The following is a 13,859-nucleotide window of genomic DNA, read 5'->3' as shown; positions in this document are numbered from 1 at the left end:
TTTACACAGGACAGGCAAGGTCTTGAGATTCAATCTCCATGATAGAAATCTAGTCTCCATGGGCAGCCATACACTGGATTTCCATTGAGAGATCATATTTCTAGTCGATATGTACACTTGTCAAAAAGCTTATGCAGAATCAGCTCAAATAGGTCTTGTGCCTTGTCCCTCTTCTCTATTCCATTAGTACGATATTTCACTCAAGAGAAAAGGAACCAGAACTTCAATTGAATCTCAAGACGCAACTGTCCTGCTAATCACAATGCCTACTTTCAACTTCTCTTTGCTAATTATCATTTGATGTCTCATTCTCATTATCTTACATAGACATCTGGCATTTGTAAAAAAGACATCTGCGACACGAGTTTGAATGGCATTTATCTAAATCGAGAAAGGCGATGATTAAGTCTATCCCAGCATAGGTAAAGAATATCCAAGCTTCAATTTCCTTCATCATGTCCGCATGCGAAAGTTCATTATTTGCACTCTCCAATGGAAAATAAATAAACAATTATGAACATCACTTTTCAGTTCCAATAGTAATAGCATCCAAACCTTGTCAACTTTTCACTCTTAATCCAGCTGTCATATGTCAACTACTAGCTTTAAGGTGAAAGTGGTCAATGACTCCATCGAAATGTAAAATTTGAATAACACCTTGGTAACAAAGTAATGATGCCTCGTCAGGTCGACAACACGGAAATCGTCCTTGACCATACTAACAATAGCCATACCCACAACACAGGTGTTTACATTCCAAGTCTTGAATCCATAAAGCTTGATCCCAATTCGTAAGCAAAGCTCCGCCTCCGATACCCCCAAACCTAGCACCTCGGAAGCAATTTACCTTACTTGCCTCTTTCGTCACCTGACTTTCCCAATCCACACTGCTCAAGGGCCCAAGGCTGAAGGGTGCTCAGCTACCACTTCGCTTGCTCCTCGTACCTCGTATCAAAACACCCAATTACCACCGTCGGACTAGCCCCATACCTCCCGTACCATGGCTCTATCACCTCCTGTACAGTCATTATTTTAATATCTATACAACACCAACCGTCTGCCTACTGCAACAGTGCAACCACCCTACGGTCCATACCCACACCATCCCGTCTCAAAAGACGATGCCCCCTTTCATCTTAAAAATCATTGGCTTCCCCGTTCCGTCGGCACCGGCACTCCGCAAGTACGCAACTTGCAGCGAACCTACCTTACCTTCTTCCCCTTTTGTGCCTTATCTACTTTAGGACGAACGGGACACTATAGCCAAAACGGGTTTAAGACAAGATACCAAAAAAGCGCCAGACGCAACGCGCAAGCCTTAAATCACTAGCCGCTCGGGAATTACGCCAGATTTTGTTTTTTTTTTTCGGTCTCGAGCTCCCTCGCCCCCACATTCCGACCCAAGTCTTCGTCACCACCTAAACCCCTGTGCCCATCCCGCCGACGACGACGGAGCAAGGGTACATGCTGCCAGTGCCAGCAGCCAATTCTTGATCTCTGGCTTCTCCCCTTTTCCCTCTGTTGTGATTTGCCTCTCACCATTACATCTCAGTGTTTCTCTTTCTCCCCTCAGTATCCGCTTCATTGATCATCGAAACCTCACGGTCCACCCAGCGGTCCATGTCCGAACCTTTGCTCTCCAGCTGTGTGGTTCACCCGTCCCAATCATCGGACAACTCAAAAAGTCCGACAAGCTCGTGCAATTTTCGAATTTCAATCATTCGAACCCGAACCATTATGTCCAAATAAGGTCACCACCACGAGGTTTCCCCCCTTTCTTCTTCCACTTCTCTCTCGGTCTTGTTATCACGTGGTTGAGCGGAATTGCGTCGTCACTATACCCTCTAATCTGAACCTCTTTCTATTTGATCATACCATACTGTACGGAGTACACACACGTACAAGCGCGCGTGCGCGGGCGCTTGTTCCGGCGGGATACCTACCACACCCCTCCATCTCCGCGCAGTAGGTTGCAAAGGGAAACCTCGGGTATCCGGATAGATGCATCAACACCTTCCCAAAGTTCAGAAACAAGACATGGGAGCCGAACCCGATTTTCCGACTCTACTATTTCTTCTACTTCCAAGTTCCAACTGCTGCAATCCATCCACAACTGCAGTCTGCATCACATCCTCCCCTAGTGCATTCAAAACCCCCCCAAGAACAGTAAGAAAATCCCCGTCTCCAGTGTACTCCCTACTCAACCAACAGGAGAAGGTCAAGTATCCGTAGGCACCGGGAGGAAACCCCACCTCCGTGCAGTTGCACTGCCGGATTGCCAAGACGCCAACCCGGCGGCCGGCTTCCCATCAAGCCCTTTCAACCTCTGTCGATTTTTCCCTCTCAGTTCCTCCAGCCCTGCCGCCTATCCGTCTTTACTTGCCTACTACGTGCCTTACCTCCCCGGGCAGCCGATGATGGATGCTGTGCCATTCACCAAACGCCCGTTCCGTTGATTGAACGTCGTCCCCCCCCTCGTCTGATGCCAATCTCCGTTCACTTCATGAAGACTAAACCCATGTCGTCCCTTTTCCCGTTGGCCACCTCTAAAATACAGAGACTCTAACCCCTTCCCCGCCCGTTCGACTAACTGTAGCGAGAATAAACCCCCCTCCTAGCCTTCCCGTCAAATATATCCTTGCCATAACCACATGCACCAGGAAAATCTTGGAAAAACCAATTCACATCCCTGGCCCATTGAAAGAGTAAGAGAAGCCGACCGCCCGTGTCAAGAAATCCCAATTCTTGGCAGAACCCCCCCCCCCCCCCCTCCTCTCTTACGATATGGTGGCACGGCTCTCAGAGGCAGAAAGAGCCTCGTCCACAACACGTGCTCTCCTGCCTTGCCTTGCCTTGTCTCGCCTAACCAGCCTTGAATGCATACCTCGCCTCACCTGGGCTGAATCACGCAGGCTCTGGCTGCGTCACACATCCAGGCCAAGATCCAAACTTCCCACTTAGAAGCCATGGAAGCCTAGGCGGGTGGTGAACCCGCTGTAGCGCCACCCCCCAGCCAAGAAACCGCAGCCCGGCGCGGCAGAAGCCCAATGCCAAATGCCAATGCCGCCATCTTCAACGGGAACCACTTCCATTCCACAGCAGCGCTCTAGGTATCGATACACTAAAAGCCAAGGTATGAAACGGGGCGGGCGCGCGGATGGGAATAGATCATAGATCAAAGTCGAGTTTGGATAAAATAATGGGGGGGTGGACAGTGGACTACCAACAAAACTCCACTTTTGAGATGCACCGCACCGTCAACTTGCATCGACCTCACCGACATTGAGGCAATTCTATCATGAAGGCATGGCCATGGTGGTACGATTCCCTTGCTTCTTTGAAGCTGTATTCGCTTCGTATGAGCTCGATGACTATGTTAGGATAACTTGGGAACATCGATAGGTGCACGTTCACATTGCATATTGTTGGGGACAGTATTGAACGTTTCAAACTTTGGTAAATTTGCTTTCTAAATCCTGCGGACATGGCTTCTCAAGCTCGCGGTCCGGATGTCTCCATCTACGTCCTCTCCTCAGAGGGACAAGAGAAACAAAAAGTTCTCTTTGAGAAAAATAAGTAAATAAAAAAAAACTTCTTCAATCGTCAACTCCATTTCGGCCAGATGGAAAGCGTATCTGGTGCCTTTCATCGCTCATGCAAAAAAGACTCGAAGATGCAACACAACCCAGCGTACACGTGTGGAAGTCCCCGAAACGCCCCTTCCAGAAGAACCTCGGCGCGATGGTGAGCCATTGCTGTCCCTTGGCTTCGAACCTCGATCGCCGGCTTCCTCTCCCTTCTGCCTCGTGTCGTGCGAGGCAGATTTGTTTATAAAAGTGACCAGGCAAGCCCTGCCTATTCCATGGTTGCGCCTGTTACCGTCGACATCCAGCGGATGCCCCACGCGCGATATTTTTCGACAAAGGAAACGAAGCGAAGTAAATGAGGTGGTGGTAGATACATTTCGAGCCCCGTTGCCCGATGAGATCGATGCGATATCCAGAGTGTGATGACGATCAGATGTGTACGGCCGTCTGAAAAGTGGTACCGAGTTGATATATAGGGACGGAGCGCCGGTCTATGATGCCGTTGTTTTTTGTTTTCAATGTATCGGATTTAGGTAGATTAGACATAGAAAATATTATCATTGCCTTGATTGGTGCTGCACATTTGCGCAAAAAGCCGCTCATCATGGCGGGTGAGCGGCGACGACCTCGGGGCCATGGAGGTGGGGAGTTCTGGCATCCACTGGGTATCTTGAAAAAAGTAGCAGATATTGCCAGCCCGCAAAAGAAGTGGCCTCGGGTCGGCAGGAGGTTGTGTGGCGGGTATGCCATCGTGTGAGTTAAATCGTGGTCGCAGAGCTTGCGCTCATGCTTCAAGGCAGGTCGCGGCGGCGGCTCGGGTCGTGCGGGGGGAACTGGTGATGCCTTGCGTTTGCGTTGGCCTGTGCCGCGAGGTACTCCGCGGATCCAGTCTGGCGACCGGGCTGCTCAGCAGGCAACTTGGTGTCGTCGCGTCGTTGAGGAGCTGCTTGACGGGGAGGGGGTGCGCTGCTCGCCGAAGGGCTGGGCATTCCAGGAACGAGGTCGGTGACAGCCTGGGCAATAGACTTGATGACATATCCCCGAAGCTCGCGGTCCTCGCGGCTATCCTCCTTCTCGAGTCTGAACTTTTCATCCTTGTTCATGTTGCCGCGACGCAGGCCTCTAATCTCGTTCAGGATGTAGAGCAGGACCTCTTCGGGACATCTGTTGCGCTCTGCACAGAAATCGCTCTTGCGTACGTATCGGCGGGTGACATCGGTGGCGCCATCGATAGAGAAAGCGATGCAGTAGGACATCTTCTTACCCCAGCCCTCGGTGTAAAGGCGCGGGTTGTCCCATGCCTCCTCACAGGCGTCGACGTGGACCCATCGCTTCTGGTGCTCGGAGTATACCTCAGTCCAGACGTGGTCCTCTGCGTTCCAGATCCAACGAACTCTGCCTCCCATGGCACGGCAAAGCATGCTGAAGCAGTTCGCCCACTCTCCAACACGTCCTCTGCGGGTATGCAGTAGTCTCCAAACATCGCCGTACCTAGGGAATCTTTCGTAAGCGCCGCAGTCTCCGGCTGAGCATTTGTAGAGCTCGACTCGAAGTGCACCGCATGCACTCTCGTCGGGCGTCGGGGGCGTCATGCCTTGGGCGATGGTGGGCGAAAGGCATACAGGGCACGGGGGGTTGTTGACCCAGGTGAAGAATGATCGCTTGAACCATCTGAATAGACAATTAGACTGTGTTCAAAGAATCCAAGTGGAAACATCCAGCTTACCTCAGTAGTGCGCGGATAACGCAATCTTGGTAGCCCCAAGTGGCTTTGCGTCCATCTCCCATACTCTCAGCCTCGGCCTGCATCACTTGGCACTCCTCTTCCGCCTCGCCGTATATCCGGTCGAGGGGTATGCACTGCAGAGCCTCGTCCAACAAACCAGGGTTTTCGTACTTTGTCGGGGTGAGAGAAAGACTGATCATCAGGTTGCGAAATTTTTGTGAATCGCGGTCGTGGGCGGCGGGTGGTGTGGGAATCTTGGGAAGGTGGCGAGAGTAAGCAGGTGGTGTCGGCGGCATTGGTGTTGAGCTGTGTGAAGTTGAAGGTCGACCGGGACCGGGTGATGCGAGACCACGGAGGTTGGCACTGCTTGCGCTCTCTCTGGGTTGAGGAGTGCCTTGGCGAGAGGTAGTTCGAAGTTCGGTCATACGCTTGTCACGAAGAAGTGACTCGAACTTTACCCTTAGGTCGCGAGCCCACTCTTCGCCGTACTCTCCATCGCCGTTCGGGGGGCCTTCGCCCGGGGGGTAACCGTGGCCGTCCATCTCAAAGTCGTCGGTGGTTAAGTGGATGCTAATGTTAAGAGTGTCGAAGAAGGGAGGAGAAGAAACGGATAGAGAGTCTTCGACGGAACTCTCCCAGTGGTCGTCGGGTAGTTGAATCGTATTGGTGTCAGATCAGGTCGGCGAGATGGGTTGACTTAAAGAGTGGAAGTCGTCGTCGTCGAAATTGTTAGTCGTCGAAGGCTGCGCAACTGCTGTGTCTTCCAGTCGGGCTTGGAGCTGCCTATGGTGTTGTTCCCAAAGCCGGATTGCTTCTCGTCTGCTAGTTGGAAGAGTCGAGGCTCGGCACTGTCGAGAGTTCCTGAGCCAAGAGTTTCTAGCTTGGACTTCCGGGTCGGTCGGGAGTATTTCAGGCGTCGGTCATGAGGGTGAATGCGAGTCCCAGCGAAGCGATCGTGGCCGCTACGGGAGAGTATTTGTTGGTTCGCAAGATTCCGTGCCTTGTCGTCGGTAGAAATCGAGAATCGAATTTCAGAAGGCGAGTGAAGTGCGGTGTCGAGAAGGAAGGGATGGGATGGGGGGGATGGGGGTGTTGAAAGGGTTGGTAGCGGGCGGAGAGGAGGGTGCGATTGGGGAGTGGGCCGCCAGGGGAATTGATGGGAGCAAAAGAGCGGACGTAACGTACGCCAGCAGTATCCGTAAGGTAGCGAGCAAGCGTACGTAGGTAGGTAGAGGTGGGAGAGAAGTTGCGTTGCGTTGCGTTGCGTGTGCTGCGTCTGCGTAAGGCGTAGGGTGGAAGAGAGGAGTGAGGAGTGAGAGAGAGGCAAGGGAAGTGGAAGGGGTCAAGGTCCAGGTCCAGGGGGGAGGGGTGTGTATTCAGAAGAGTAGACTTTTGGACACGCAAAGGTGACAGAAAAAGAGGCAGAGAATGGTAGCGAGAAAGGAAGAGATGTGAGTGTGTGAGGCAGAGAGAGAGAGAGAGAGCGAGACTGTGAGAGAGGCACAGAACAGAGGGGGGAGTGTACGGTGGGAGCGGGAGGAGTGCGAAAAGCAGCAGAAAGCGTACGCACGCCGCTCTCTGGCTGGCTCCTCATGGGCGGTTTACGCGTAAGCTGTGCAACTCGGGCCAATGGCAGGGGCCAGATCGCTCCAGAGTGGATCCCGCTCAATCCGCCCCGGCACGTACCACGACTCCGTCTTTTCTGTCCCAAGTGAGCAAGAGCAATCCAGAGACAGAGGGCAGTGTGCCTTCCCTCTCTCCTTCCTGTCTGCACCTCGTGGATGTACTGTACCTCGCGAGATGTATCTTTTCCAACCCTTGTACCGAAGTACCGTATCCATCTTACCTAAGGGATCACGAGTCTCGTGAGCCAATCACAGCCATCTTACTCCTTGCTCTTTTCTCCATTTTGGCGGATTCTCTCGCTCACGTACTCCCGTACTCCCGTCCCCCCCCCCCCGCCACTGGCCAACGACAACACTCAATCATCAGTCAGACGGCTCTCTTTCTCTCCAGACTCCCAGTCACCGTGTCCTATGGCTTCACCCTCGACAAGCACCTGGTCCGGCTACTAGTGACGAATCCTGAATAGAGCCGGTCTACCTTACGTACTGCCCTGTCGCCGTCGCGAGCTTACCTATCCAACGTCCTCCCGTCCTCCTCCCACATACCTTTCTCGCGCCAAGCCCTTCTTGGGCTGTTCAGAGGGGCACAATTTCGAGCTGCGACTCTTTTGCGGTCCTTTCACATCCTTTGCTCTCGTTTGTGCCAAGGCTTGCGTTGCTCTAGCCTCGACGGAGTGCCCTCTGCGGGCAATAATTTCGAGAAAAAGCCAGGCAACGGCGACGCAATCCTCCCCGGTGACGACGGCCGAACGGTCCCTGGGGGCGGAGAAGCCCCCCTTCCGTATCCTACCTACGCAATATACCGACTTGAACTCTGGAGACGCTGAAATTACACTCACGGTTTGCTGGTGACGATTCACGATAGTTTACCTGCTCGTAACTCAATTGCGAATCCGAGCGAGGCTGACGACCTGCGACGACGATGGCAATATTGTTTCTTCTTCTTGGCACCCGTTCTACGGGTTGTGGGCGAGAAAGGTTCATCAGATGGACATGATGAAGCGGAAACAAGCAAAGAAACAAACACCAACCTGAGAACATCCACAGTCTGCTGTCCACAGCAGCTCCATGAATGCAAACCAAAACATTGGAGATTACTAGTAGGGTACGAATACATACGACAAGCACGTTATAAGTACGGAGCAGATTTTCACCGAATTCCCATCCGCATCCGCGAATACCATCACTTACACTCGGATACAGTACTCCCAGCTAGTCCATTCACCTCGAGAATGCAGACCACACCACACGGCAACGAGGACGGACATTCAAAGGGGACAAGCCTCACTGTCGCACCCGATGTACCGGTACCTCTCGCTTGTACCTAATTAAAGGTTCTGTCACTGGCCAGCGCCAGATCCCACCTCTCAACCTTAGTCGAGTGGGCACCGCATCCCTCCCCTCCGTGCCCTCCACTCCTCCAATTCCTCGCTCTTACGGTTCACCCTGGCACTCTTGGAGAGGGACGACAGAGGCGTGAGGTCTACGTAGTAAGGAGTACCTCTCACACACACCCGCCCACACACTTTTCTCACTCTGACGGGTCTCTGGCAGCCCCAAACTGTGATGACGAGGCGTGGCTGAGGTCTATTTCCAGCATCTGCCCCAGACCAATCTGGGCTGCCCGCCAAGACTTTTACGCAAGTGTCGGCGGAAACAAGACCCCAGATTGGTCCCCCTCGACCCAGATCTGTGGCTCAGCCGGCTCCCCAAAGCCCCAAAGCCTCACTCTCAGCACCGCTTTCTTGTTGATTGCCCGCCGCAGCACAAATCACCTGTGGCAGTGGTAGTGGGCAGCCAGCAGCAACCAGCAGCAGCAGCAAACCATAGTCTACCCAGTACACTATAGACACTTACTACACGCACGGCGCCGCTCTGTTCCCCCCTCCCAGGCACCTCTTTAGGCACTCTGAGACAGCAAGACTCGACGCTCTCTCCCGTCTGTAACTGAACCAGAACCTTGGGGAGGGAAGAGGCCCACGGAAGGCGGCAGCTCCGGCGCCAGGCGGCTGCCGGCCGTGGATGATTACGACGACGATGAGCACTTGCTGCCATCCGTGCCAGTTGTCGACACTTTCAGCATCTACATCCGTACATAGTATCCGTACTAGGTATTGATTTCTCGCCAGCATACGCGGAGGAGCCGGGGATGCGTCGATGAAGCAGGACTTACATGCTACGACTCTAACTATACAACCTATCCGAGTCCCGAGCAATCGAGGACCCATAATGTCATGAGAGATCGATCATGTCACAAAGGACCGGCACAACACGGTCGAGAAAGGATGGCGATGACAGTGGCCGACTGTCACTCCAATTTTCCATTTTGCGCTCCCGCGCCCGGCAACTACGTCCAGAAACAGCATCCTTCGTCGCCAATCACTCGCCAGTCCACCTCATCTTCTTCGCCGCTGCACATCATTACCCTCATTGCGCACTAACCAATCTCCCATATGCACCTCAGAGGCCAAAAAGTTCTATGATGGGGTTAATCAAATCAACCACGCCGCCACGACCCTCCCGCTCACGGTCTTTTTGCAAAGACATGCTAAATTGCCCGACAGGCAGCGCGACATTTGCATCCGTCCACGAGGATTCGCCATGTGAGACCAGCTCCGACCATCAAACCAACGGTCACTTCAGACTGGCGCCAAACGCCAAACCAGTACTTAGTATCCCGTGATAAGGGGAGTTTGCTCCAGTATCGCCTACTTGCACCGTAATGCCAATTTCTTACTGGATGACTGGTTCGTCGCCGGCTGCGGCACACCATCTCGCCTCGCTCCTTTCGCGTCTCTCTCGGCCTTCTGGACCCCTAAAACTTTGTCTCGAGAACCTGGGCAGCTAGGTTGTCCTTGTGGGTGAACCGACCTGGTCCCGTTTCGTCGTCGTCCTTGACCTCAAATTCTCGCCTGTGGCTAGTGTCATCCAGAAACCCCCCAGGCCCCCCCACCCACGGCGACGACGACTCAATTCCAGCAAAACCAGAAAAAGCTTCAACAGAGTGCGACACCTTTAATTCGTACTCTCTTTTCTTCCACCCAAGCTCCCATTGGTCTTTGGCTCCCATCGGCAAAGGCGCCGCAGGGGCTTGACGACTATCTGCACTCTATTTCAGTCAGGTACGCGCTCGAGAAGTCGGATGCATTTGGGTCCTCCCAGTTGTCAGAAACACCCCGGCCTCAAGGTTCTGCCCCATTCGCCTCCCACTCAGCCTCGTTTTCCCCTCCTGGTCCCGGTCTCTACGAAGGGCACTTCGCCTATCCAATTTAGCTGGCCACGTTTCCCCCGATCCCCGCATGTGGTTCCTGTTCTCACGGACTCGACTCGTACGAATTGTGCATGGCGGAGGCAAGGTGGTTGACCTGATGAACGACTGTAGCCTCGTCTGTAGGCGGCAAGCCGTATTACCTTATCGACGCCCGTCTTTCGGACAAACTTCATAGGCGACAACCTCTTGGAGCTTCTTTGGCGGGCCAGGTCTTCCCGAAATCTTCTAGCGGCCGCCCTGAACCATGATTGATAGACTCTCCAATCCTAAGAGATCCTCGCCCGATCCAGGTCTGATCCCACGTCAAATCCTCCTGTCTGTTACGTGTGCTTGCGTAAACAGGTGGGCTCGTCAATCGTTCTCGCAAACTCAAATGTTCACAGGCCTACAGCGGTACAGACTGCTGCTATCGTCTGCGGCATGCCAACGTCTCGCCCCTTTAACTCGACTCGCACAGGCTGGACGAATTGATTGACTTTGATGAGACGAACCAAGCATGTTGGTATTCCTCAGACGGCATCTTGATGAAGACAATCATCCTCAGGCAGATGGATGACGAGTCAACGGGCGACGTGCTAGAGCAGAAGCCCAAATGGCGTCCGTGACTCCGTACGCCGCAAATTGTACCCGCTCGGCGCCATCAAGCCCGATTCTTACCATTCTGGCCATGCTCGAATCTTGGCGACCTCCCCGGCTGGGCATATTGATACTATCGCCAACAGCAGCAAGGATATCGATATCTGTTGCGGTTTGCGTCCCAACGATTCCAAATCTCACGGTCGTCCTTCTTGGGGACCCGTTCTCCAGGTTAAACTCCCCAGAGCCTGGAACAGAGGACCTGATCGACATCCACGATGGCTTTCTTTGGCACACAACTTCTGGGTGCGTGCCCGATGCGGCGACCCCCCCTTGACCCTGGGGGCGTGGGCCTTAGCGGCTCAGTGACGCGTCATCCACCTTGTCTCACATCGGCGCTCCAATGGTGGCTTGCGTGTTGTTCCCAAACCCGTTGCCACCCCACATCAGACTGCACTCCTTTCGTCTCGAACTGCCACAACTTCCCACAAGGTCGTAGACAAGCGACTGTGCAATTCTCCATAATGCCTTATTCACAAATTAGAGAGCAAAACACCAGAGCTTCCAGCGAGGGGTGGGCACGGAAACACCTCATTCCCTACGGAGTACTGGACTGCCACTTTACCTACAGGTACCAAAGCTTCCTGGGGCTCAGGAAACCTCTCATTCCATCAGTCCACATCGGCTTTCGGCAGAGTTGCCAAGGGGGCTTGCATCGTGACCAGCCAATTACACTTCTCCCACCTCCCGTCTGCAGGGTTCGGACCTTTCATATTTTCGTTCGGGCTGGTTGGTGTTTTGAGGAATTGAATGTGTGCGGAATGCTTTCAGTTGCTCAGATGGTCGACCTCTCTTCAAGACATGGAAACGAAACGTCTCAGTGGAAACACCCAGTTGGATAGGCTGTTGTAACGTGCCGCCAGCGGGAAGGTTGCACGATGAAGGCATTTCATTCCATAATGGGACGAACGAGTGCTAACGACATCGAAAGTCTCTTATGGCCCTCCCGACCCTGTGAAGACATAGGCATCGAGTTGTACCTGGTCGAGAGTCGGCATAACCCGATGGAACCGGGGACCTGATTGGATCGTCCTCATCCCGACTGAGAGAGCCGGACTCCGATTTACGCGAACTTCAAAATGAGAAGGGCTACGAATCCCTCTTCCTAGCATCCTGCCCATCAACCCGGCCTTGTCACGAGTGTGCAAGATCGCGACTCATGCTCTCACAAGACGTGTCGTTTACTTCCAGCACTCTCAGTTCCAGCACATTCAAATCATATTGGACTCCGCCCCGGGCTGCGTATTCGATCGTCCTCTTGGCCCCCATTTTGCCCCTTCCCTTGACCTGTGAAACCGGGTTGGCCATGATCCCAAATGTCGAGATGACGAACCATTGATTCGTCCAAGGTTTCGTGCCTCTGAATATTCGTTGCCTTTTCGTTTCCCCTTCACCGCTGCCCGCAGGCGCCCCGCCCCCAAGTTTCCGGGTGCCCTTTTGCATTCGCAATTACACGTTAGCCGCGCTTCAGATCCTTTCCGGATAAACCAGCCTCGGGATAGTCAAGCCACATCACTTATCGCTCAGTCACCCTCCGTGACTCGACGAGAGGAACAAACGGCGAGACAAAGCTCTGTCTACAGATGCCGTTGTCGTCGAACTGCTCTGTATTTCTCTCGGCCCTGCTACCCAGGCTCCCGGGGCTACTTGCGTGGTCTGACCCGGTCCATCGCCGTTTGTACACAAGGGAGGGGGGGGCGGCCAAAAGAAACCTCGAGCGGGACGCGCGTACCCTGGACCCCTTCCGTCCCTCGCCGTTCCCCCCATGGATGCAGATCAGACTCGAGAAGGACGGCGACCGTCAAGACAATTTGGGCTAGTGTCATTCGATGCCCGCCCTCTAAACCTCTCTCAGTCGCCTTGCTCGCTCTTGTCCGCAGGCCAGATATTAAGGTATTGGTCTCTTTGGACAAAGAAGGGTGCCCTGGGCTGAGCAATACAACGAATCCCGGTGGGATATCTGGGCCAACCTCTATCCAGAGCCCCCGTTCTTTTTCATCCGGTCTTTTGGTTTTGATCTTGCCGAATATGCTAATTGAAGCTGGTTGATAGGTTAGTTACCTGTGGCCTCGTCCGGGGGTTGGGCGTATATTACACCTGGTCCTTTACCGAGAGACTTCGAGAGTATGTCTCTGTGTTCGTACGGGACGGCGGTGCCGTTCGGGGCTCGGGGGGACTTTGTTGGAGGAAGAATGGGAATCCACTCAGGCCACGACGCCAAGCGGATATTGGACCCTCCATCCCCCTCGCCCCCGTGTTAGAGGGCCGACGACAGCAACGTCAAATTGAGTGAGGCTCTTTCTTTGCGTCTGACTCTTGCTTCTTGTCAATGTCAGCACTGCAGCAGCGTGGTCCGGTCCAGCGCGGCTTTTGCGTGTAAGTCGTACACAAGCCTCGTGTCACGGGCAGAGTGATCTGGTGTTTTGAGATTGGAAGATGACGCACACTCGTGGGCAACGGGTCGTGGGGGAACGTGGAGGAAGACCGAAGTCTGTCTTCCTTTCTCGGTGCCTTGTCCTACGGCCCCCTTGCCCTTGCCTGTCGGACTGTCGCCGCTATGATCTATCCTGTCCATCGTCATATCCCTCTTCAGACTTCGTGGGGTTCATGACCCGGCGACGCTGGACGCAGGAGTAGACTCCGGCTGGCGGGGGTTAGAGAGACACGGCAAGAAGCGAGGCTATCAAGGCGTCAAGGTTGGTCGAGTGGCCGACCTTTGACAGCATGGCGTGAACAGATGGAGACAGAGAGAGAGGGAGAGGCTTTGGCACTCCCCGACAGGGTTGGCCTCGACGGCGAGGTTGAAGCTTAAACTACGTAAGCCTGGTTTGGTTTCTGGTTTCTAGCTTTGACTTGGTGTCGGGCTACGCGGCTCTGGCCCCATCTGGTGTGTCCTCGATCCCGATACCCGTGGCGTCGATAACGTAAGTTTTGGCTTTCAATACCGGATGGCATGTAGGAAGTGGGAGAGCAAGGGAAACTGGGCTTGTCTTTTGCCTTTTGGGACGGATAAG

At 53.8% G+C, this 13,859-nt stretch overlaps 3 protein-coding genes across 3 annotated transcripts; 1 reads left to right on the top strand and 2 right to left on the bottom strand.

The window, feature by feature from the left end:
* Nucleotides 1-4,378: 4,378 nt before the first annotated feature.
* CTAM01_08862 (PNG1) lies at nt 4,379-5,855 on the bottom strand (the record flags this gene model as incomplete). The annotated part of the gene is made up of 2 exons (XM_060524882.1): nt 4,379-5,258; nt 5,314-5,855. The coding sequence occupies 2 exons, from the start codon at nt 5,853-5,855 to the stop codon at nt 4,379-4,381; spliced, it is 1,422 nt and encodes a 473-aa protein (XP_060380573.1).
* A 243-nt stretch (nt 5,856-6,098) lies between these two features.
* CTAM01_08861 (uncharacterized protein) lies at nt 6,099-6,239 on the top strand (the record flags this gene model as incomplete). The annotated part of the gene is made up of 1 exon (XM_060524881.1): nt 6,099-6,239. The coding sequence occupies one exon, from the start codon at nt 6,099-6,101 to the stop codon at nt 6,237-6,239; it is 141 nt and encodes a 46-aa protein (XP_060380572.1).
* A 1,485-nt stretch (nt 6,240-7,724) lies between these two features.
* On the bottom strand, nt 7,725-7,979 carry CTAM01_08860 (uncharacterized protein; the record flags this gene model as incomplete). The annotated part of the gene is made up of 1 exon (XM_060524880.1): nt 7,725-7,979. The coding sequence occupies one exon, from the start codon at nt 7,977-7,979 to the stop codon at nt 7,725-7,727; it is 255 nt and encodes an 84-aa protein (XP_060380571.1).
* Nucleotides 7,980-13,859: the final 5,880 nt, after the last annotated feature.

Source organism: Colletotrichum tamarilloi (assembly GCF_030869305.1).
Source record: "Colletotrichum tamarilloi strain Tom-12 chromosome Unknown Scaffold_32.1, whole genome shotgun sequence".
Lineage (NCBI taxonomy): Eukaryota > Fungi > Ascomycota > Sordariomycetes > Glomerellales > Glomerellaceae > Colletotrichum > Colletotrichum tamarilloi.
Note: the sequence above shows the minus strand (reverse complement) of the source record. Positions and strands in the feature narration are given on the sequence as shown.